Source organism: Meleagris gallopavo, chromosome 10 (genome assembly GCF_000146605.3).
Source record: "Meleagris gallopavo isolate NT-WF06-2002-E0010 breed Aviagen turkey brand Nicholas breeding stock chromosome 10, Turkey_5.1, whole genome shotgun sequence".
Classification (NCBI taxonomy): Eukaryota; Metazoa; Chordata; class Aves; order Galliformes; family Phasianidae; genus Meleagris; species Meleagris gallopavo.
This window is the reverse complement of record NC_015020.2, coordinates 5,573,226-5,598,667: the sequence shown is the minus strand read 5'-3', so window position 1 is coordinate 5,598,667 and position 25,442 is coordinate 5,573,226. Positions and strand designations below refer to the sequence as shown.

At 38.0% G+C, this 25,442-nt stretch overlaps 1 protein-coding gene and 1 long non-coding RNA gene across 3 annotated transcripts; one reads left to right on the top strand and one right to left on the bottom strand.

Annotated features, from left to right (window-relative positions):
• Positions 1-466: 466 nt before the first annotated feature.
• LOC104912283 lies at positions 467-10,269 on the top strand. 2 transcript variants are annotated; one of them, XR_794536.3, is made up of 4 exons: positions 467-582; positions 1,499-1,648; positions 3,504-3,767; positions 10,174-10,269. It is a non-coding gene; the product is annotated as an uncharacterized LOC104912283 (long non-coding RNA). The 2 variants fall into 2 exon arrangements; XR_794535.3 differs by lacking the exon at positions 10,174-10,269 and having other exon boundaries at positions 471-582; positions 3,504-7,846.
• On the bottom strand, positions 9,123-25,436 carry DPH5 (diphthamide biosynthesis 5). Its single transcript, XM_010715636.2, has 7 exons — positions 25,183-25,436; positions 23,183-23,307; positions 20,069-20,177; positions 13,227-13,347; positions 11,431-11,470; positions 10,276-10,379; positions 9,123-9,371 (listed from the first exon to the last, which is right to left on the bottom strand). Exons 1-7 carry the CDS (start codon positions 25,315-25,317, stop codon positions 9,148-9,150), a joined length of 858 nt encoding a protein of 285 aa, XP_010713938.1. The 5' UTR covers positions 25,318-25,436; the 3' UTR covers positions 9,123-9,147.
• Between the last annotated feature and the right edge of the window lie 6 nt (positions 25,437-25,442).

Below are 25,442 nucleotides of genomic sequence, written 5' to 3'. Positions count from 1 at the left end.
AATATCTTTGGTATAGCTGGAATGGTGCATACTAATTTTGTTTTATGATCTCCTTATTATTTTAGTTCATAAGAAAGATATGTCTTAAACCAGACACAAAAGAAAAACAGTTTCAGTTGCATATTTTCATGGTTGCCTGTAAGTGATATGCCATTGAAGTAGGTTTTGGTTTTAAGCAGTGCTTATCAGCTACTTTGTCATATATGTTTAAGACACTTAAATTTCATCCCAAATCCCACATTTAAACCAGTTATTTTTTGATTGTTGACTGATTGTCTCTCGGTAATTGAGGGAGAAATTAGCTTGCCTTTAGCTGACACCATTGGAATTTGTCTATTCTTTTATTATCTGTGGCAGGTTTTCATGATAACTTTCTCATCTTCTGATCAAACAACTAAAGAACTATTCAAGAGCATTAAGGAATGTTATCTTCCTTTGTTCTGCAACTTCTGAAAATGTCATGGTAGCTAACTTCCTTTTTTTCTTTATAGTATTGTTCCACTTCTAAAAGAATCAATTGGAATTTTGATGCAGCGAACTCCCCCATCTCTGGAAAATGCCCTGCCTCAATGCTATCAGAGGGTAAGCTCTTACTTTGGCCATATTTGTGTATGAGGAAACTGCTGAATTAGTGAACCTCAACTGTACATGAGGATGTTATAATTTTATTTTATTTTTTTCAAGTAAAGCCTGTAAAAGGCTCTCTAGATTGTAGAAGTGAAGATGCCAGATGAATTATTTTTCTGAAATCCTAAATATTATGTAGCTTAAGCTCAACTTGTGCTATGTTAGGTTAGAAAAAGAGATCCCAAAGTCTTTCCTCACAGTCACTTGTGCTGCTAGTGCATGATGTTTTTCTTTTGTCCAGGGTAGTTTCTCAAAATCCAGTTCTGTCTTTATGAAATTCAGGTAAAATAACATTGACAAGTGTGTATAAGGAGGTCAATCTGGATTTGATTTGTCCTGTTACTTTTGGCTGACTTACCTTATAATGTGTCATAATCTGAACATGTGAAGCACCTTTGCAAGCTTACAAAGTACGTTGTATTAATGTGCTTGTAGAGTGAGTGTCATTGTTTCTCAAAAAGTTCTGAGTTTATAGTGACCACATCAAGGCTTTTTACTAAAATTGGAAGAAGAATGGTTTTGATGGAATAAACTTAAGCCCTCACAAAATATTTACAGGCATATTAATACATTCCTGTTAAGAGTTAGAATCTCTCTACTTTTTTAATGGGAAAAGTACTGCATTTGCAGAAATTGCTGTGGGAGTTTGAGAAGGCATTCAACAAAATAAATGACTTTTCTCTCTTGGACACCACTGTTTTCAGAAATGGTTCCAATAAAATAGTTGTACAGTGTACAAATAGAAAGATACAGAATTATGACCCATACATAGAATCTGCTTTCAATTCTTGACAATCACAAAGACTGTAATAAGGAATTAAGCCCATGTATTTTCAGGGAAAAAAAAAAATAAAGTTGCTTTTATGTTTAGGTGCAGCAGTTGCAAGGAGTTTACAGTTTACATGATCCACATTTCTGGACCCTCTGTACTGATGTTTACATAGGGACTTTGAAATTATTAGTAGCTCCTGATGCTGATGGAAGGTGGATTCTAAGCCAAACTCACAATATTTTTACTCAGGTATGTATCTCATCAGCAGAGTCACCTGGGATGAACACTGCAACTCTTATTAAGAAAAAGGTTTATTTTCTTTTGTATCATTCTAACTGTTGAAAAGCTTCTCTTCTCCAGCTGTGTAGAATGATTTCAAAATTCTGTGTAGAGTAGGTTGAATTTCTGTACCTCTTTGCATTAACTTCTGATGCCACTTAGTGGAAATAACAGTAATTTTCTGAGCCATACTGAATGAAGATGAAACTTGTATATTTGAGTGAATATGAGGAACCAAGAAAATAAAGGGACTTTGTCCAAAGAAGCTGTAAATGCCCCATCCCTGGAGGCGTTCAAGGCCAGGTTGGATGGGGCCCTGGGCAGCCTGATCTGGTGGGTGGCAACCAGCCTATGGCAGGGGGTTTGACCTAAATGGGCTATAAGATCCCTTCCAACCTAAACCATTCTATTATTGCATGACTTGTTATTTTTTTATTATTTATTTTATTTAATTATTTTTCTCCTCTCTTAAAAATTCCAGAATGAATAGTTTAGGGATTTGCACGCATCTAGCATACTCAGTTTCTACACTTTGAGGGGAAATGCCACTGAAGACAGCCCTACAATGTGCATAAGTTTTAAAGTTGATAGTCATGGGGAACTCATTAAAAACAAATACAAATATTTGTTTTTGTGATACTAGTTTCAGTGAAGAATTTGTTACAGATATTCTAAAATGTAATTTTATTAATAAAGTTGGGTCATTTTGGAGATATTCCATGATATACTGCTCTAGATTATCAATCAGGTACAAATTAGTCTGCCTGGTTTTCTCTGCAGACTATGTACTTTGAGACTGTTAAGGAATAGTTTCTGGGAAGGACTATGCAGAACATTCTGTCATGTATACTCAAAATTGATTTTAAATCTCAAGTCTCTAAAGCATTGTGCTTTCCTAGTGACTCATTCACTCTTCCACTATCTTGTAGCTTTGCAGTTTTAGAGCTGTGTATCTGGGAGATGAACTGAGGGAGCGAGGTCTGTTGCTCTCTTTACCTGACTGATGATAATAAGTTTGAGCAAGTAGATTTTTCTCTTCAGTAATATTGGCCTTTATCAGTCTTGATATAACTGCTGATTGTTTTTGAAGCTCAGCTGAGCTAAAAGCAAGTTGAAGATGTTTGAGGACAATCTGTTCTTTAACAGTGTTCGGCTTAGTCTTTCAAGCTTACCTTGTGACCATCACAGCACTCGCTTGACATTGAGGTTAAAATGAGTTAATAAATTATTTTTATGCTTTTTTTATTGATGGTATAATTGAGTCAATCTAAGCCTAGTTTAATAGAATTTCCAAAGAAATAAATATTTTGGAGTGATTTGCATACCTTTACCTAAAGTTTTTCTAGCATCTCATATCAAGTCAATTCAGCATAGATAGCCATTGTTGTTTTTTGCTAAAATCTTAGAAGACGAGAGCTGGTTCAAACCACAAATCCTGTGTTATGGTCTTGTGCTTTTGCTCCATTTCTGCCTTACAACCCTGTAAGCAGCTTATTTTCAGGCAGTTAAACTTGTACAAGAGAAAATTTGTGTGGCTTCTTTGTGACAGTTATTTGGTTATTTACACTTAGACATATACACCTCTTTACTATATAAAGAACCACGTGTTTCACGCAGTGCTCTCTAAAAAATGCATGGATTTCAAAATTTTTAGGCATCTCAACATATGTCTTGCTGAATGTGGAAGGTGAGTTAGAGAAAATGAGGATTCTGAGGTTTTTTGTAGGGCAGCTTACTGATGTGGACAGTTTATCAGGACAGTTAAATTGCTTTGGCTTTACTGTTTGGTGTTTTTTTGTTTTCTTTTGTCTCCTCATTTCCATAGGCAGGAGTAAGACAGCTTTACGTACAAATTGATGTCGCAGCCATGTAGTGAGCTTCTGAAATCGTGCTGTTGGACCAAAGTTTTTTTGTACTGTAATGGTATAAAACAAGACACTTCCCAAGACAGAGCCTGCCTCTACCACTGGCCTGGAATGGACTGAATAGACTTATGTCTTTGGGCTATGGATGAAGTTGACTTCTGAGGAGTAAATATGGAATGAATGTTATGAACTCTGGGTCTTGTCTTTTGTGGCCCCCTAAACTTGTAAGTTTTTGAACATTTTTTACTTACTACATTTGTTCCACTAGGAGACTAAAATGGTGGTACTGGAAATTCTGTAATGTCTTTAGTAAAGCTGCTGAAACTACTGCTCATTCCCATAAAACCAGTGTTATCAAAAATTGGAAACTTGTTTTGTACATAATGTCACAATGGCTGACATGCTTCGATATAATTGTATGTTTGTACAATTGTTTGTACTTTGCAAACTTAATGAACCAAACCATATTGGGTTTTCAAAGTGCCTTTTATATCATGAGAGGTATTTGCCAGCATAAAATATGAAGCATCAAAGTGTTTTATTACTTCTACAAATATATCTTGTATGCAGTCTGATTATTTACTAGTGATATATGTGGGGACTTCGTATACTTGCGTAACTGTAGATGTTAGACTTCCCTTATTATTGCATTGTACCAAACAGGAAAAATTCTGAAGGTAAAAGGCAAAGCCACTGTAAAGAGACATCCAAAACAAGCTGGGTATTTTGTTGCACATTTCTTGTGGAAACTATTTTAGTCAAAGATTTAGATTTAACTCCAATCCTTAGTCTCTTTGTACTGTGAGAGTAATGAGATGTTATGTGATGCTACCCATGTCCATAGTCACCCAAAAAACAGATAGCTGAGGGAATTGTTTCCATGGTTGATGGAATCAATGCATGAAGCTTTTTTTTTATTTTCCAAACTGTAAGAAAGAGCAGACAAAATTACACCCCTATCTTTGTGAAAGTCTAAATCTCTTTAACAGCTTGTAGTAATTCTTGTTAAAGTGTTTGGTGAGGTAATTTTTGCCGTTCCAAATACTGAAGATGTGTTCCTGGAGGTTATACCTGAAATGGAAATGAAGGCCATTCTTCATGTTATTCAAGATTAAGCTTTTCCAGGATGAAAAGTCATGTTTATTTTACAGTTTCACTGTAGCCTTTTGTATTTTGATTGGAAAAAACATTCTCAGTGGAGTAAGTTGTTTGTTTTTTCCAGATACATTAGCTGTATTTTGTAGTCATTTTTCCAATCTGAGCATTGTTTTCAACAACAATCTGCTATACTTGATATTACAGATAATTCCACTATGCTGTTGTAGATAAATTAGTAAGAGAAGGTTTCGTAAGAAGGCATGATATTTTCACAAGTAGAACATTGTGGAGAGGGAAACAAGACAGCCATTTGTCTTGTAAATCATAGCCAGTAATGCCAGTTATAGATTTTAAGTGTTCTTCAGGTACCTGATTCAGAGTAACGTGGCAGCCAACACCTGTAGAAGCCGGCAGTGTCTCTGTAGTAAGTGGTAGGAAGGTACTGAAGGCTGCTTTGCAGAAATGGTTTGTTTACCACTGATGTTACTAAATTCATGTTAAGAGGAAGTTTCTGGTACTCGTTCTGTTGTTCCTGTTTAGGATCTGAACTTTGATCTCTCTTTCTGGGAAAATACTGATGGTTGCCAGATTGATAGATCGTTGGTACCTGAATTCTCCTAATGAAATACAGAAATGTTAATGTTGATTTTGTGAAAAGCTTGGGGTTATATGATGATCTTGCAACTGAAAACTGGGAGTAAAGGATAACAGCAGTAAAAAACCACATACCTCTTATAAACTTTATGATCCCTTCCAGTCCTCAGAGCCTTCTTTATCCTTATTGCTGCTTTCTGTTCTTACTCATTTCTCCAGAGGGTGCAGGTGCAGAGTGCTGTATCGGGCAGCTTGCATCTCACCTTGCAGATGCTCTGTCAGCTGTTTGGAGGTCCTGACTGGAGGATGAAGTTACATGGGCTGGGGCAGGGTGAAAGAATCTGTTGAGCAAATTTGATTTTATCAGTTGAAGATATAATTTGCCTGTATGACCACTGAAAAGGTAATTAGAAGACAGCTGGAAGTTACATCATTTTGTAGAGATGCATGTAGACTGCGGGTTGGTGTTTGACAACTGTTTCTTGATGTCGTAGTCAATGTTCAAAAGCAAGCACTAGCCAGCTCCATTACAACTGTCATGATCAAAGAGCTCAGTTTGATTTAAATCATCTTTATAGCAGCTCAGAGCATCTTTGGAGTCTGAGTATTCCTGGACTTGCTGAAGTACATTGTAGTGCTGCTCAAGTTGTAGGGCTTGGTCACTGTTTTAGTTGTCTTAATGAAAACTACTATACTACTGCAACTGCAGAAGATTCTCAAAGTGAGCATCTACCCAAGTGGCATTTGGTTTCTGCCTTTTTTTTTTAAAGTTACAGATCTACAAAATTTTTCATTATAGGAAATTAAATGCAAAAGCCTATAAGGTGGTTATAATTACACAATGTTGATTTTAATAGTTTTTTATATCTTTTTACTGCTTTGGAGGGCTTGATTTCTAAACAGTGTACCACCTTAATTTTTCAGGAGGACTTGATGTTTTATAAGAAATACATCCTTTGTGAAATACAGTTTTGAGGGTAATTAAGGGGGGTCAGACTCAAAATAGACTTTTAAGCCTTCTTAGCCTTTCTGATGAAGGATGAGCATTGCAAGGTTCTACAAAAGACAGTAGATGGCCTGTCCCAGTAGCTAACTGCACTCACATTTAGCTCCCCTGTGTCAGCTAGTGATGATATTTGACTGTTTTGGTTCTTTACCAGCTACTGAGGGGCTACTTGCTGAGGCTTTAGGAGAGTACAAACCATGCAGCTGAAAGTGTAGCCTTTTTTGTCTTGAATATCAAAACTCAGTTATTTTGATTTGCTGATTATGTAGCAATTGACTTATAAGAGGTTTTGCTTCTAGCACATTAATAGATACATCACCTTGTTTAAGCAGACTTGTGTGGGTACCTGATATCTAGCAATGGATGTGTCTGCAGATCATCTGCTAAAACTGATTTTCATAGCAAACAGTATGGAAGTTTGAGCCAAGTTCTCAAAGTATGCTTTCCTTACATTTTCATGTACCTGAATTTTAATGTAGGGTTTCTGATCTAAGTAATATTTTTATCTGTGAAAGAAAATAGTAACTTAAAACTACCTGGACCAAAGTCCAATCCTGCAAATTGCATTTTTACACGATGTACAGCAAAATGATATTTTACTTTGCTGAGAGCATACTGTGAAAGATTTGACTGTCTTAAAAAAGAAAAAAAACTGCTCTAGAATGCCTGTGCTTAAAATGCCCTCATCATAGTGATAAATGTGGCCCTTGTAGAGAGCTTGATTTGCTCAAGAGAGAAAGTGCAAATTGAATAAATGGCTCTATTTCTACATAATACTGTTTACTAAAAGTCAAGCTTAATCTCATTAGAGCTGAGGACGCTATTTTTACACAGAAATTGAAATGTGCTGCTACTAGTAGGATAGACCTTAGTGACTTTTAACATCATTTTTATTTCTTATTTGAGTTTAAAGGTAGAGGAAGGAAAGTGTCTGTTTTCTGTTGGTCAGTGAACCTTTTTCAGGAAGGTAAACAGACAAGGTGAGAGAAGCTGCCTCAGAACTGTAGTTTTCCACCCTTGAATATTTAAGCTGCAATCAAATTGGGAACTTCATGACTTTTTTCCCAGACTGAATGTAGATTTCAGTTGCTGAAACCTTGATGCTTTCAAATCCTAACGTAACTCATGTGATGAGATAATTTCAATGCCAGTTCAGAACGACAGCTTTAGTTACTGATTAGCCCTGTCCTGTTTTCCCCAGCAGCCACTGACAGCCACTTTCTATGACTGCTGAGGACCTTCTCCCTTTGAGGTGTGTTTGTAAGACTAAGTCATAAGGGATTTTAATTTTTTTTTTTAATAATTCATTTCTCTGATCCCTTACACCAATTTAGTGGTTAGTTTATCCTGTACACCTCTAGAAAAATCCCTATCTGCAACTTGCTGGAATTCCCTTCTGGATTTCTTTCCCCATTCAGGCTTTTTTTGAAGTGACCATATATGTTGGGACTTCATTGGCCAGAGACTGCTATAATGTGAAAAGGTGCCAGTTATTCTACTCTTGTCTCTGGTATGTGAAGACTGCGTTTCACTACGTGTGAATACTGGTTAATCTGTCTGTTTCAGTGAGACACAGTATGTTCCTGCCTATGTGGAAATCGGGCAGAAATGTGTAAAAGGAGTTGTGTATTTCATTTTCCATGTGCATTGAAGTCTTTCTTTCATGCCTGTGCTAGGATCAACAAGAGTTGAATGATTTGCTTCAGTACTGTGGCTGAAGTGTGGAATAATGTGAATGAAGAAATTGCCAAAATCATTGTGGGTAGCATAAAATATTGCTTGCATACAGCTTGTTTGCCTTTAACTTTCAACTACAAGAACATTCTTTCCAATGAGCTTAGATTGAATAGTACAGTATCAAAATACCTGCAAAGAAAATCTAAATGATAATGCAAGGCAGCTCACTAAAATTCTGAAGACTCTATATGATTTTGTTCTGGAATGCTGATGTAGTAGCTTAGCCATGACTTGTCCCAAGTGCAATATTAGAAATTTTTAATGTAATCTTTTCTACTTGAATACAGTCTATATGAAATGTTAAATGTCCTATATTGCTGAGAAGATATGGGATCAAATTTCTTTCCAATAAATCTTCAGTTAAAAAAAAAAAATGCATATAGGTCTGCTGGTTTTTTTCAACAGTATGTATGACCAGCTGGAATAGCAACCATCACCCCTTAGCTGATTCTGAAGAGAATTCTTGGTTGATAATAATTCAACTGTGGTTGTTGTAGTTTGAGTCTAACACTTGATAAATGCTAGCATTAATGTATGAGGAAATCCAGATCTATTTTGAGTGGCAACCCCCAGAAATAAGAAATTCTGTGCGGTTTCTCCCTCTCTTGTACCAGCTGGCAGGAGAATGAATTCTTGTAAACGTATTCTCATCTGTATTCATTCTCCCAGGTGTAAAAATGAATACAGACTAACAGGGTTTGCACAATTTTTCTACTGATGGGAGAACTACTCAGTTGGTGGGATAGTTGAAAAGCAACATTTAACATATAAAATGCACTTAAAATCATGCATGCTGTAGGCTTGGTTCTTCTATTACAGCAGAAGTGATGCTGCATACACATCTGGTCCAGCAGTTCTGTATTTGCACACCTTATCTTAGTCGTCAGCCTGAGACTGATGCAGATGCCAAGGAACTGAACTAAACAAAGTATTCTTAAGGTTTAAAGACTGCTGGAGATATCTTTACTTGTCAGAAACTGATACCAGCAGATTTATTTTGCAGTTTGTAGCCTCAGGTTAAAGCAAGTCCATGTTCTTACAGTGTTATCTCCTGCAGCTATATACAATCTAAATTCATTTGATCTAAGCAAGCTCTAAATATTCAGAGGAATAACTATGTGCTGACATGAAATTAATGACAGAATGAAAAATTCAATACGCATTTTTATTTAACTGGTCTTTTCAAATGCATTATTTTCAAAATTGGAAGCATCTACAGAAAAAAGCTTAAGCATTTCTAATTCCAGAGGATGCATAGTGCCTGTAACAATCATGGAATGGAGTGGACCACCTAACTCCACTGTAGACATTTGATACAGTGTGCCTGAAGCAATCTTCTGATCAGGAGCGCCAACACGTGCAAGGCCAACACAAATTGTGTTTTCAGTAATTTCTGTAAGAAAGAACATCCAAGAATTGATTCTTATAGAATTCTTCTAGGGACCATGTTCCAACTGTCACTAGAAAGAATAATTTATTAAATAGAGGAAAAAAATACTCAGTGTTAAAACCTTAACACCACTGTCTCGTGTTTCCAGTTAATCGTCAGAGTAGTTTAAAAAGAAGCTTGTTCTACAAATAAAAAGTGTATCTCAGATCTATTTAACAGCAGGAAAGGGAAGGCAGCAGCAGTAAGTGAAATTCATTCAGGAGACTACTGCTTCAGATTAACTCTACATAAAGGATAAAATGAAAGTACTGTTTCCTTTTCATCATGACAACATTTTAAAAGGAGTACAGATACATTTCTATTAATTTTTTCTACTATGACATAAGGGAGTCATCTTCATAGCTGCTCTGATTTCATGTCTGGTCTTGATAAACAACTCCTTAGCAGGCTCTTGAAGGATTTAATTTAATAGAAGGATCCTCTTTAAGGATTCAAGGCTAAAATCACAGTCCTGCAACTTTGGAGCAACCCAGATTCATGCTGGGATTCGTGCACAGTATAGTGTAACCAGTCTAAGAAACATGTAGCTAAGATTCCTGAAGCTTGACTGAGCTAAAATGCTTGGATGCAGGCTTCTGCAACTATAATGGATCAAGAGCTCGCAGTTAAAACTGGACAGCCAACAGTAGTTACTATACTGAGGTTTTGACTAAATCTCCTGGAGCTGCTAGTGTTAGTTCATCTGAGCTCAATTAACTGCACTTTGTTCAAGCTCTGCCAAATCCATCTTCTGGTTCTGTTGCAGATCAAGAAAATGCTAAGATGAAGAGGAAGGCAGTAGAGTTCAGTGACTCATCACTAAGTGAGAACTGAGGAGCAGCAAATAACAGCATTGCAATAGTAGTACCTGGTTCTTCTCCTTGGAGTCTCCTATTCCGAATAATGTCAAGAAGCTGCTCTGCAGCTTGGTTCACACTCATGTAGCGTGGTGGCTCATAAATCTTCCTTCCTCTGCAGGGAAAGAAAAGTAATTTAAATATAAATCATTTATTTGTCTCTGGTATTTTTACAGTTTATTTCAAATGAAGTCTGTGGACCAGCAGATCAAACTTAAACAGGCCCGGGCTTTCAGACTGGCCTGGAGACAAGTGTGGAATTTTTAAGGAAGACAGAAGACTCTTGTGCTCTCATACACCTGTGAAACAGCAGGGCCTCCATCTGTTAAATCACTTGAAACTTAAAAACAAATTGAGTTGCTGGAAGCAATGTGCAGGTTTTGTGACCATTTCGGAAAGATGCCTTTGGCTTAAATTCAAGGGCAAACTACTGTTTTCCTGTTGAATGCCTTGTAGACAGATTATTACAGACTAGCATTATATTTTTAAATGAAATGCTTCTTTCTTTGCCAACTATGGATTCAAACAGATTTTATTTTGAAACTCTAAAATAAACAAACCTCAATGATAGCATGAGACTTCACAAATATTAATTTAGACCAGAGTACAGCATATGTAGAAAGTAACTATTTATATTCTCCGTGTCAAAGCATACAGATTGCAGAGAGATGATTAAGGTGTGACAAGAGCTTCCAGATACAGTTAAATGAGCTTAAAAGAACTTTCAATATGTTGCTTATTTAACTGCTAAAAAACAGTGGTACGTATTCCATACTTCACTCTGCTTCTAGCCACTGTAAGGAAGAATGAATTCAGAACACTGTTTATGATATTAATTTACTTCAGGATGAGACAGAACAGCAGTAAAAGAACTCTTGACCTGGCAGGTAGAAAGCTTATCCCGTTCTGACCTGCTTCTCACAGGAACAAAGATTATACACTGCTGCAGCTTCAATCATTTACTGAAAATAAAGCCAATTCCTATTGTAACAAACAGAAAAATTCTACTGCTTAAAGGAAACAAAAAACCATGACCACTGAGAAGTGCAAGAGAAGACAGGTAAGTTCGTTACGAGGCTTCAGATAAAGAGCCTTTGTTCCTTATACAGAAAAAACCTTGTAAGTACCACTGTTTGTTTCCATATATTTTCGAAGTTGTGACTCACTTCATTAGATTCTCCAGAGACTGCTCCTTCACTTTAATATCTGTAGAACAAAACAGTATATAAAACACAGGTTCCTTACAAAATTCCTGGTTAGTTTTCTATGTAGCTGTACAGCTTACTTTAAGATATTATTCTATAAACTTTATAGCAACATTCTAGTTCTTAAAGGAAAATGGAATATGGATTACATTTTGTTTCATACGTTAATTATAAAGAAATTAATGTGATTTCATGCATGTGATTTTGCTCAAAGACAACGTATAGTGTCTCAAATTTTGGAGCAGATAAGATCAGTAAAAAATATTGCTAAGTATTAAAAACGGTAGGCGTATTTCCCACAGGATAACTAAATGCTTGCATGCTTAGGCAAAATCAAGGTATTGTGACTACTTTGAAATTATAAATATGTTGTGGTTACAGAAGGTGAAACTGAACAACTGATCGACAGTGATTACATCACCTTCATGCAGGAACTGAACTTTCGTTAGCACTTCCTCGCTGTCCCAATCAAAATTTAGAACAATCTTTCTCTTATGGGAAAAAGGAGGATTTGGGCAAAGAAAAAGGGCCAGGTAAGACTCTGAACATCTGCAAGTTTATGAAACTGCACTTGACCATGATCTCTCCAAGTGACCATCAGATGTTATCTGTACTTAAATGCCTGAGAAATAAGATTGTAGTAAAAGCTGGATACATTTTTTTTAATCTTGATTTTAAAAGTATTGCTTAATCATGTTGTAAGCCAAGGTGACTCTGAAGAAATGGTTTAAAATGCAAAGCTGCAAGATTATTAGTGCACAGTTCATCAAATTGCTTTCATGTAAGTGAAGTTTCTTTGAAATTTTAAGAGTATTGAAGCTGATCTTTTTTATGTCACAATTAACTTGGAGATTGGTGGTTTTCAGCAGTTAGCTACAATCAGATGCAGGTATTACAACTGTCCCTGAAACATGAGTTTTATAATTAAATTTTATTGTTTCAATATTTTAACACACTGCATTAGGAAACTGCATTAGGGGAAAAAAAAAAAAAAAGGGAGCACATAGAAATGATTATATGAAAAATGTGAATAATACTTGGTTTTAATATATTGTGGTTGGAATAGTCCTTGTTTCAAACACTTGTGAAGTCACCCTTCCTTAGAACAATTGCCAATATTCTGATACTTTACAAAGCTGGAAAACAGCCAACTTTCAAGGCACTGAAAAGTTTGATGTGCAGTGATGATTACACATATTCATGTTCTGGATTCCTCCAGTTACCACAGATGTTTTTGAGCAAGGATTTTTTGCAGTCCTGAAGCTTTTTACATGACAATCACTTTTTGCCAAAACATCATCAGCTGAGATAATTTAGGAAAGAGAATATCAACTTACAAAATAGAAATGCGGTTATAAGTACCATTTAGCTCCCCAGAAAGTCAGATGTGTCAAGCTCTGGCCTAATTAAGTCAATAAAAGATGGCTGCTAGTCATTGCCATCTCGGCTGGATCCTGAGCTAGATCTAGCTTAAAATCACTCTGATCATTACAACAAATACGGGCCTGCTGTTCCTATTTGTCTTCTACAAAGGCATCATTTCTTATAGATTTTCTCAAGAGGAATTAAGAAATTTCTAGCCACTGCAGCATGAATAGTGGCTACATTGATTCTAAGTAAACATACATTGAAGTTCCAATTCAAGAGATATTTTCAAAGATATGTTATCTAAGAACCTCTGTTTAATAAGACTTCATCTTATGCCTTTTGGGGCACTGGAAGATGGTAGCTAAGGAACTGGGACTGCTGCTGCTTACCAAGTAAGCACAGTGTGTGCATTCCATTCTGCCTGTTCTTCTTGATCTTGTCAAAGAAGCTTTCTGGCTTCCATGTATCCGTCCAGAAAACTATAGAAACTGTCTCTCCAAAATTGTACAACTGTAAAACAAAGCAAATCCAACACATATACACAATCAAAATATCAGTACAGTGCACACAAAAAAAGTATTAAAATAACAGACAATTGGAAACACTTGAGAAGTCCTGAGCACAGCAGAGAAGGTTTTTGTTTTTTAACACTGTCTTTTCTTCTCATTAACAGAGGGGCACTGTTCTTTTAATCTCTGACAGTAAGACAAATTAAAGAGTGACTAATGAACTACTGTAAAATTTTTACCTGTATTTGCATTCTCCTTTCCAACATTCAGTAACTTTCTGTCTACTTTCTATTTGTTTGGTTTTTTTTTTACTTAATTCTGAAGTCTGTCAAAGGCAAAACTTAGTAAGATTGGCACCAAAACTATTAATTACCATTTCTTATTTTAATATAATATATATTAAAGCTAGTCAAGTTCATGCAAACCTACAGCACTTGCAGTGTTTTCCCAAGCTTTGATTCAAATGATAGAGTAGGATTTATTATTTAAGCAGCACTTTCCTGCAGATGGGAGCTGTACCATGCAAATGCTGTTATTGTCTGAACAGACAGTTGATACGAAGATCTGAAGACAGGGACAGATTGTGCCTGAATCAGAGAGGTGACAGTTTTTTTTAATGCACATATGGTAAGAAGAAAGTGCTGACAGATTCTATGTCAAACACGCTCCCTGCCTTTATTTGCCAACTTGCTGCTTGCTATTTATTACTGTAAATCCCTAATCGTGGTGAAGACATTGGAAGCAATACTCTTGCCAATTGTTTCCAGTGATGCAAAAGTGAACATTAGATGTAACCTAAGGCAGAATTGGGCTTGGAATTTTTTGTAACAAACTTGAAAATGGGCAAAAACACACATCAATTTTGGTTAATTCAGCTCAGGAATGAGGCCAACCAAAATGGATTTTACAGCATGCCAACATTGTCTGCTCGAGCCTACCAGAAAAACAGTGGTTACACAGACTATCCTCTCCACTTTCTGTTTAAATCTGTAGGGAGGAACGTTTCCTAGCCCACTACAGGAGGCACTGGGTGTGCTGTTAGCAGAGAAAGAGGGCCCTGCACAGCAGTGACTTGGGCTGCACCCTGCCATCCGGGGATTCCCCTATACACACTTATTTTACTGTGGCATGAGGTTCTGGTTTTAACACTTGAATGCTGGCAGAGCGGAATTTGAATCAAAGCAGTAAGTTGTTTGTTTTCAAAGGACTAAGAGCTCAAAGTTTAACCATTCACACTGATTAGGCACAGCCTTTATTCAAAGATTCCTGGAACATTACTGCAAATGTTTCCTCTTTTAAATATTTCATTCTAGAACAAAGACAAGAACACACAGTGTACATTTCACAACCTAAAGGTTCTTCCAGTAAACTAAATATAGGTTGAACCAAATGAATTTCTCCTGCTGTAACAACTTAACTATTTCAGGACTTAACTCTAGGGAAAGATAAAAAGAAAAGAGAAAGAGTGAGCAAGCTGTTTTTGCCTATTTTTCACATGGCTGCAGTTCTCTCCATTTTCTTTCAAAACTGAAGCAAAACTGCTGGAACTTCACTGCAGGAGCAGCTGGAACAAAGATAGCTTTTCATCTCATGGTTGAGGCGGCACCTTCAGCCATCACAAGTTGCTGAAATGTGCAGTAGCCACCTGAGAAGCTAGCCAGCCTGCTGCCTGCCAACTGAAAGCCACCACAGTCTTTTCCCAAAAAGCAACAGGTCTCCTTTTGCAAATAAAGCAGCCCTTATTGGCTGTAATACTCTGAAAGACAGGAACTTCCACTACTGCCCTATAGCAATAGGATGTGCAGAAATGGGCATAATGTTGTCTGGCATTTTATTGGCAGTTAGGTCTTTCTAACTACTCTGTTCCATATTAGAACCAAGTTGGATATAAATTTGACTAACAGGATAGAATGGGGCATATGTTATTAACCTCACAGAAATGCCTTCACAACTTACACACTTGTATTAAATAAGCTTTTAAATAATGTATTACCTAGCATTAATTCATGATTTTATATTTTTTTTTTAACTTTAAAGAGGGGAAAATACTACTTTGGAAACTTTCAGATTCACAATCTATCAACTATGTGAAACTGAAGCAATAAATAGATACTCCTATTGTATTTAACTACTTGTTATTGATTACCTTGTAAGGAATTATATAGACAGAAAAATGTCACTCATCTAGCATTTGATCTCTGCAGCCAGTAAAACACGCAAGCATAGGCGCTATTCTGTCATCAGAGCAAGCCTGCTTTGCTTTGAAGAAACAACACATAATTTTATCAGAACATTAACTTTTGAGTTTTTATCCCCATATCTATGCAGCTTCTTGTGCTGCACGCTAATACTTACCACTTGAAATCTAGAACAAAGTACTGAACTGCAAATACAAGCCTTGCTGTAGAGATAGCAGTAAATACCCAGAATTGCACTGTTACCTGAAGGATTCATCTGTTACCAATCTCAGCCAGGCAGACAGCAGGTAACTGGACACTAATGCGAGAACCCACAGAAAGTAAAAAATGCTCTTCACTAACCACAAAAGACTGAATAGGGACCCAAACTTCCCACAGTCATGCTAGCAATGGTAATGGGAGGACAGTTGGACTAGATGTAGGTCCTTTCCAACCTTGTGCTTCTACGATTCTATGATTGGGACTGTAAAACTGGGACATGCATTTGTCAGCTGAGATGTATTATAAGACAGCTCTGTGTTATCATGTTACATTTTGAGATTGTGAAGGAGTTTATGACAACAAACAACAGCTCTGAATGTTTTCAGTGAAACAATCAAGTTGCGTGGTTGCTGGCATAACTTTAAAGACAGGCAGCAGCAAATGAAGTTTCACAGCAGACTTGTGTGTGCTGCACCCTACATCAAACAGCTGGGGTTTGAGAGTGGGCAGGATTTGTTCTGTGAAAGCTAAAACATTTCAAGCATCACATTTGCACAAAACAGGTTTGTTACAGTGCCCACATTCTGCTCAAGTACAAAAGTGACACAATTTCAAAGGGACTCATTGAAATGGCTGGATAGACACTTGCTGCTCTCAGCTTGGAAACTGATGTTTTTACCTTTTCACTACTGCTCAAAGCCTTCATAGAATTATTTCAAAAGCTCATTTTGAAAGACCTGTCTGGAAACTCCCCTCCCCCTGCCCAAGCAGTAATTGGCTTAAGCAAAGCTTTGTGACTTAACTTTTGCAACGCAACTAACTAAAGCCAGGAAGGGAAGCCAGAACTGTACTCCTAGGCCATGGGCTGTCTGCTCGAGCTTTCTGCTTCTCATGATATACAGCAGAAAGCTATTCAATTCACACTTTCATCAGCTCGGAACAAGCTATAGCTTTATACTTTATTTACACACATATATGAAAGAATGTCAGGCACCTTCTGGTTCTACTAGTATCTTTAACCTTTCTATGAATGATATTTCTTCTTTTACTTGTTTGTATAAGCAGGATCGATTGCTAATTGTAAGGCCAGAGTAAACTATGAGAGGAAAAGTGCAGTTCCATGATCTCAGCTTGGAAAGTCTGCGTGCAAAGATAATTTCAGGAAAACTGAAGAACAACTTCATTAATGACCAGGCTGAATGACATCAGAAACTTGAAGCTGTCCAGATCAACAGACCTCACTTAAAATACTGGTGTTGACAGTCACCACAAAAATACAGAGCATGAAAAGAACAAGTGAGACTAAATAGGGAAATTAAAAAAGGAAGTTTTTCCCCATCCCCTCCAAAATGCACTAAAGCAAGCAGGAGTGAAGATGCAAGATAACATTAAAAAGGGCAGTAGGGCAAGAGCTGCAGAAAAACCAAGAAAAATATATTTCAAAATGCAGACAGAATCTTTTGCAGAACTACTGCTGCATCAGCTGCGATGGTGACAAAGCAATTCTTCACTTACAGCCTAGCTCCACTCTTAAAGCTTCAGATGTGGAAACATGTCAAGGGATAAAGGTACATTTTCCAAACCTGGCATCTGTGTACTATTAAAAGACTTAGAAACTCCAAGCAAACTTGGACAGGACAGGATTTCCCCTCCAACGGAACACACCCTTGTCTTTGGTAGGCTCCTTAGACACATCCCAGAAATATCAAGCAATACTTTCTCACCCAGGTCTCTTGAGTTACTAATCAGAAAAAAGGATGACTGAACAGAGACAAAAATCTGTTTGGAGTAAATGGATGTTTCTGGGCTATATTTGCTGTGACAAATTTGCTGTGACAAATGAAGTTGCAAAGCAAATGTGAGTAATAAAGTCATGTAATTAACACTGACTTAACACTAGTTGGTTTGAGAAGCAAATGCCAGCTTCTAAAAGGCTCAGAAGCAGGTAGTCAAGAAAAAAAAAAAACTAGTGATAGGAAATAGCTTATTTTAACTGTTAGTGAATAAAAAGTATTTTGCATAAAGCCCCTCCTATGACAGCAAAAAGTATTTTTGAAGATTAAGGCACTGAGAGAGGGTGGAGGTGGAACACAGAGGTTCCGCTCCTGCAACTACTACAGGTTTTCTATTTGACTATGGGCACACCAAGCTATGAGTACATCCTTGAGCTCCCTGACCTATAAGTAATACTTCTCTACTTGATACAGAAAGCTTATTCACCTATTTAGCAGACTCAAAGATAACACAGCAAGCACTGCTTTTTTGTTTGAATGATCAGCTAGTAGTTAAAAGGCAAAACTACTTTGTGGCTGTAATTGTGCTACCTGGACTGCAGACAAAAAGTCATCAAGATGAGCCACTGAAAGACAGGAGGGGACTTGCAGATGTTTGTTCCAAAGCTATTCAGGTGGAAAGTGGGTATATCTCAAAAGAAACGTGTCCTTGGTAGACATGTTTTTAACTAGCTTCTTGATTAAAATGAAGAAAGAAATGGAAGGGATTGTAAGGATGGTAACTGAAAGCCTAGAAGACAGAACAGGGCTTCTAGTAAAATGAAAGATGCTAATCCTTTCCTTTCACAGAAACCTTTCTTAGATATAAGGTCTGAAAATAAAACTATTATTTATTGCTAATTCCAAACTAAGAACACACCACTTAAAATAGTACAGCAGGAGAATAATCTGCTTTCAAGTTGAGAGAGACAATAAAAGATCAAAAATTAAAAAATAAAAATCAAAATAGACATTCACTCATCACAAGTTGGCAAGAAATAGATTTGTGCTCTTTAAATGGGACAAAACATCAGATCTTATCACACATTATGTATGGATAATGTTTACATACGCAGAGACTGCTGAACAATATTTGTGACACATGGAGTCACAGAGCTTATTATACATAAGCTACTTCAGTAATTCTGTTGTACAGGAAAACTGCACAACCGCCAGAATGCTGTTGGCTGCACAGAAACATCACTCTGGTGACAAACGACATGTTCTTCTGTGAACAGCCTGGGCTGTAGTTGCATTTTACTAATCAACAGTTACAGCTCACTACGCACATGGCTTTCAGAATAGCTTATAAAGGTGTTTCCTGTTTTTCTCTAGTAAGAAAGAAAGAGGTTTTGTATCACAATCAGATTAAAACAAAAAAAAAAGCCAAGCCTTTTCTGTGGTGAAGCAAAAGAGGAATCCCTGTTACACTTCATTTGAAACATAATACCTCCAAAACTGAAATGGTGGCAGGAGATGGCCAAGAACATGAAGACCTGAATGCAGACTGTTGGAAGAAGTCATAAATCTCTGCCACGACTCTAACTAAATCACAGGCTGTTCTTTGTAAGATACCCCTCACTTGCTGATTTTGTCTGTGAGGTGCAGTGAATAATTAAACATACAGCTGGTTATAGTCCTGTCAGGTAACACAACATGATCGCTATTTCCTAAAATGCTTCTTACAACACTGGGAATGTTGACTTATGAGAAAGCAGTCCCTCCCAAGCCAGAATGGAAAAGAGGATTATTGCCAGAATGAATAACACCACTTTTCCTTTGTGGTCTTTTAGCATGGGCTAAGGAAATACTAAGCTAATCGTCAAAACGTGAGAAAACATACAACTGTTTGCAGTGTATTCCCAGGTAATTTTCTTATCTCCTTTTTTAAATTAACTTAGAAGTTCTATACTCCTGCTTCCTAAGCCTAAAATGGAGTTGTGAGGGAAACTTACTCTGTGCTCTTTGAGTGTCATCCTTCCCAGAGCAGGAGAAAGTTAGCTGGTAGCAGAAACTATTTGTCAACAGTTCAACTGCAGAAGCAAACTTTGTGTAGGAAGAGCTATGTATGTTGCTCCAAAAGTAATGCCTCCTATTTATTTCCATTAAAATTACAGCATGCAAAGATACAACAGATCAAACTATTTGATAGAGCAAATTATCAGTTACAAAACACTTCTAATTTCTCAACTTAGTCACCACCATTAACTATTTCACCGGTGATGAACAAGAACCTGCATGTTGCGCTCATAAAAATCTGCACCAGTGAAGGTGACCCACTGTCACAGCTTTACCTGCCAAATAATTGAAATATCACAGTTTTCCTGAGGCAGGAGCAGAGGAGAACAGAAGTGTTACTATTCACATAGGGGCACATCAAAAGCGACATGTAGCATGCTGAAAAGGAAGTGTTAACAAACTGGCAACAGAAGTGTACAATTGCTACAGATCTTCAAACTTGAGATTGCAACACACAGTGCTTACAACAGCAGAGGAGTTCACCAATTCTATGTTTAGCAGTTGTGGAACACCATATATACAAAAATATTACCTGTAAACCACAGCAGCCCACTGCATTCATTATTGAAGCATTATGAATGACCTGGTATGGGATTCCCAACTTTACTGCACGTAGCACTAAATCACTGTGTGTTGTGGCCCTGTGGTAAGAAGGGGAAAAGGATTAGAGCCTGAAAAGACAGAGTAACCAAGGATTACTAGCATAATGGTTTGTTTTGAAAATAAAGTTAAACTCTACTCAAAAAGGACAATGCAAAAGTGCCAAAAGGCCAAGAATGACTTGACTAATTGTTAGGGAAAGTAAAAACTCACATAACATTTTAATGTGTAGCCTTCAGCAGCTGAAAACACCAAAAGCCTCAGTATGTTACCATTCCCTGCAGCTTTCTGGTGAAACTCTTAACACTAGAACAAATGTTGCTTTTTAAAGTAGCTTTGGCAACTACTTGAAAATGAAAGTTTCAATTGTCCTTTGTCTTCTACAGTTGTCTGCTGGACATCTGTTGAACTGTAAACTTCAGCTGTGTTTGGCATAGACTTCAGCAAAACCCCAGCGTTTCCTCACTCACTGCACAGCCAGTCCTTCTCTCACTTAGGAAATGCTAGGAAAGCAATTCTCTCAAACAAGAACTTTGAACAAACTGAGGTGAACTGTGCTCAATGCCTTGATTTTGTCTGTATCAGCTTTTATAAATATTTAATCCAAAGGACTTCTCAAACTAAGGGTGTCTACTAGTCTTGAACGATCAAGTTTATTCTGAAGTAACTAAGAAAAGTTCTAGTTAAGGTTACAGCTGAACTTAATTTGGCTCTGGGTGTACAATGCTCAAAGAACCCCACAGAAAACATCTTACAGTGCCTGAATCAAGAGTCACTGGGGTGGTAGGTAACAAAATCAGGATTAGAGTCCTTCTAAGATATTGAGTAAAGATAGATCCAGCTAACCTCATTTTTGAACTGCAATAATTTTTAAAGGTGTCTTGCTTGTACAAGTGTTTACGTACATGATGGGCACTCAGTTTTCCACATAAAATATGAAAATGCACCTACCCCCTGCCTAAATTTGAATGACTTCAGCCATCTCATCGCAAAGATGTACCACACATTTCTGGCCATTCCAAAGGAAAAAACAGCACATGCTGATCGGAATACTTAAATAGAAAAACTGCTTTCACCGTGGCCTGGTTCAGTTACTCTAAAAGAATTTCCCTTACTTTTGGTCTGCGAATTTCCACCAATCAGCAGATCAGGAACACAAATGTGGCAGCAGCTGGTAAGGCTGTAGGGATGAGTCATTAAAAAAAAGAAATCAATTTAACTGGAGGAAAAAAAAATAGAGGACTCTGGATTTAGGAAATCAAATGACCAAGGGATCAGCTGGCTTTATTCACTGAAATTTGCTCCAGCCAGCACTTTCTCCCAGTAGATCTGTCCATAATGACTGCAGATAAAAGCAGAAGTGCCCACATGGAACATTCAGCTAACATCAGCAAAAGTTTGATGGAGTCAGCCCTCTGCACCCAAGGCTATGCTGGTATTTTTTCTGTCACAGATGCCACTAAGATTTTTATGAGTACTAATAACATAAATATTAGCACAGTCTAGATGAAGGTGGGCTTTCCAGTACAATACTAGAAGTGTCAGGTTCCTGCTAGCTAGCACATCCATGGTTGTTACTATGTCTGCAGGAGAAATGCTGTGAATAACAGCGAGAACTCAACACAAGCACGATTTCATCACTAATCATTAACCACAGACACCTGAGGTTTCCTAAGATGGCCAAGTACTCTTCTTACTGGCAAACATACTTGAAACTCTAAGAACAGCTGCAGTCACATGGCTTCTACCCAGCTCTCGTATGGCTTCTCTTAGGACAGAAACATTCAGGTTTCTTTCCAAAAAACCTGAAGACCTAAATCCTTACAGCCATACATAAGCAAAGAAGCAGTTCTAGCTGCAATACTAAGGCCTTAAGCAATAAAACAGTAGCAACTCATTCTAAGAAAGGGCGATTTTCTACAGTGATGCAGTATGTTATAGTTAATCAGAATTGAAATATTTCTTCACTGAAACTACTGATACACATGGCAAATCAAGATGCCGCTTTCAAGTAGCAATTCCATTTCAACAGATGTAGAGTTTTGTAGTGTCTTACATCTGTCGCAGGATCACAGCAGAAAGGTGCGGGCAATGCAGCTCCACACTAATTCTAATGTTGATGTTAAATATGCACTGGAATGTAATGAATATTTCTGAAATGCAGCATTCCCTTTCTCTAAATACTAGTGTAATGTAATATTCTGTTGCCGATTCCCTTCAACCTGTGTTTACAGAAAATAGCCACTTTTGACAGATATGTACACTGCTCCTATTTTTCATAAACTCTGTTTTTTCATTCACAAACAGGGTGCACAGTGATTTGATTTTTCTTGTGCCCCATAGCACTATGGTATAAATCTTGAATCACCAGCTGGAGACTAAAAGCTCTTCTGTGTGTTTTGACATTACAGATTGATGATGCCTGACCAAAAAGACAGAAGGGAGATCCTCCTGGTAATAGGAAAACACTATACCTTTCAATAGCAGTAAAAGGGTGGAAACAAAAGGCTTAATAAACCAAACTGAGGAGACATTTTTAACTACCTAAGTCATTTTAAAGACTAGCATATATCAAAGCATAAGCACAGTACAATCAACAGTCAGTGTTCAATTTAAAACAACTGAGAATTACAGCTGCAGTTTAGATGTACTAATCACAACTAAAAGAACACTTTCTCAAAACAGTACATTTCTTGATTATGTGATAACCTTGAATCTTTTCCCCTAGCAGATAAAACGTGGAACAAAATATTTTCTATAGAAGGTAGAATATGTGACTGCTAAGGGAAAGATTTATACAATCCAGAAGGCCCACATTCATATGTATAAAGGATGTCTAGGTGAGGAATCTCCAAAGAAAGATGAAAGCATAGACAACTACAAGTATATTTTGTATGCAATTAAAGTATACGAAGACGTCAAAAGTGCTTCTGGACTAAAAATCTGTTTCTTCATTAAGAATTACGGCTATGCAGAATGGCCATTTCCTCTTGAAAGAAGAAAGCGATCAAGTTAGAGCAATAACTATAATGTTGCTTCAGCTTACCCAAAGGGATCACCAACTACAAGAAAAGCGACATCACAAACATCAGCGTCTTTCAAAATGCTATCTGCTTCTTGTTCCACTGTTTCTCGATCAGCCAAAATCAGTTCTTTTCCATAAAACTCCTCCTGGATATCAAAATTAACAGGAAAAAGCATTAAGACACTTGGGAGTGTATTTGTATCTCCTGGTGTAATTACTCACGGATACCAGAAAGGAGAACGGGACAATTATCCCTAGCTGTTTTACCCGCATCTTAGGAGAACCGTGCCTCCCCATGCTAGAGGTTCCTGTTATGCAGCTCTTAAGCTGACAAAAATTACTGTTAATCATATTATTCCAGTAAGGACTTGGCTGGAAACGTAGCTCAATCACACCCACATTTACAGCTAGTAGGTGGGCTCCAGGCCTAGTAATTACACCAGTCATCCTATTGCAGGGTATCCTTCCTCACAGCTCAGAGCCAACTGCTCAGGCTACTTATAATGGTGACATCAAATCAGATACAAATATGACACTAGCTACACCATAACCTTATCTTTACAGCTTTTATGTTTCTTAGCACTTTGTAACTAACCACACTTAAGGAATAAATTCATACCAATCCTTCATCTTCAGTTCTTTGTATGAAATACTTTGCCACATACATGGGTAAATACGTATTTGATTGTATTCACTTCTCTTCAGCAGCTCACTAATCACTGGGTCTCTTCCTATGTTTTAAACATCTCATTCACATGTTAGAATCAATCTCAGTTAGTTACAGAAACATGCTGCCTGACCACACTGAGCATATGTCTACCTAAGTAGTTTCACCATGCTTTTTACATTCTCTTTACGTGATTTAAGTCTGTTGTTTTTCTGTTTGCTTTTTTTTTTTACCAGGGCATAGATCAAAAAGGGTTATTTGTTCTGAACAGCACTCAGCAAATTTGGGCAGCATAACAAATACTAATGGCTACATAAAACTGGTAAGTCAGTTATAGTCCAGAAAGATTTTACTCTTGACTTCTCCAATGTCATCAGTACTAGCTTCATCTTTGCCCATAAGCAATTAATGAAAGAACCATCATAGTCGTACAGAACAGAAATAGTGCTTCATTCCAACACCCACCCAACAGATACAGCACTGGATATCAGACCTCAGCTACTGGGCTTCAGTCCCTTTTTGAAATGATGCTCTGAGACTGCTCTACAATGGAAATCAAAGCATACTGATTGCAGATCTAAAAAGCCTTTAGGTCTCTTGACCTAAACTAAAACATAGGCTCACAGGAGGTGTGGCATCAAAACACAGAAGGCTGGTTTAGATAAGTTCTAATGGCTTCTCATTAAAGTTTTAGACAGGCCACCAAGATAAACTACAGGAGGAATCTAATCTTTTTTTGACAGCAGATGCAGGTTTGACAAAGTATTTAAAAGGTCATTTTCGCTTTGCAATTTTCCAACCAGCCAATAACAGCAAAAACACCTCATTCGGGATGGATTCACTTCAGTTCAACCCGCTTCAGTGTGCTGAATGGAGCAGCCAACGTGAGCGCCCAGCTGCATCGCAGCACACACAGGGGCACCACAGACAGCCCTGCCGTCACTTTTATCACTGGTTGTTCAGCAGGGCGCTACCCAGGCCTGCCTGCAGCCCACCCAGACACAAGGGATGCCAGCAGGCAGCACAGCAACTCGGCCTGACAGCGGCTCAAGGCCCCAGATGTGTTTTCTGGTGCGTTGCTTTATTTTTAATTAAGAGCAGACATGTTTGTCGCCAAGCTCTCCAATATCTCAAGCTGTGTACGTGTGGCTAGTGCTCTGAGATGAAAACTCGGGTCGAAACGCCAACACGACCCGTAGGAAGGCAGATTTTATCTTCTTCTCTCAATTCCTCCTATAAGCACAGCGAGCAAATGCTGCGCGCGTGCTGTTTCCGAGGACGCGCCGTTACTTTTCCCGTTACCGACGCCGTGCAGGCAATACGGCACGCAGACGGGCCGGCGGCACCGACCTACCAGCGCCTCCTTCCCCACGGTGAGCACGGACGTGTAGGCCTCCAGGTACACCTTGCGGCAGCGCCGCACCGCCTCCAGACCCTTCACCGTGATGTCCTTGGCGTCGCCCAGCCCCAGCCCGACCAGATACAGCATGCTGGCCGTGGGGGAGGGAGAGGGGGGGAGGTGTCAGAGGTACCGGGCCTGGTTCCACTGCCCCCTGTCACGGAAGAAGAACGAACGCGGGTACCGCAGCCGCACCGCCCCTCCCGCCGTCCCGC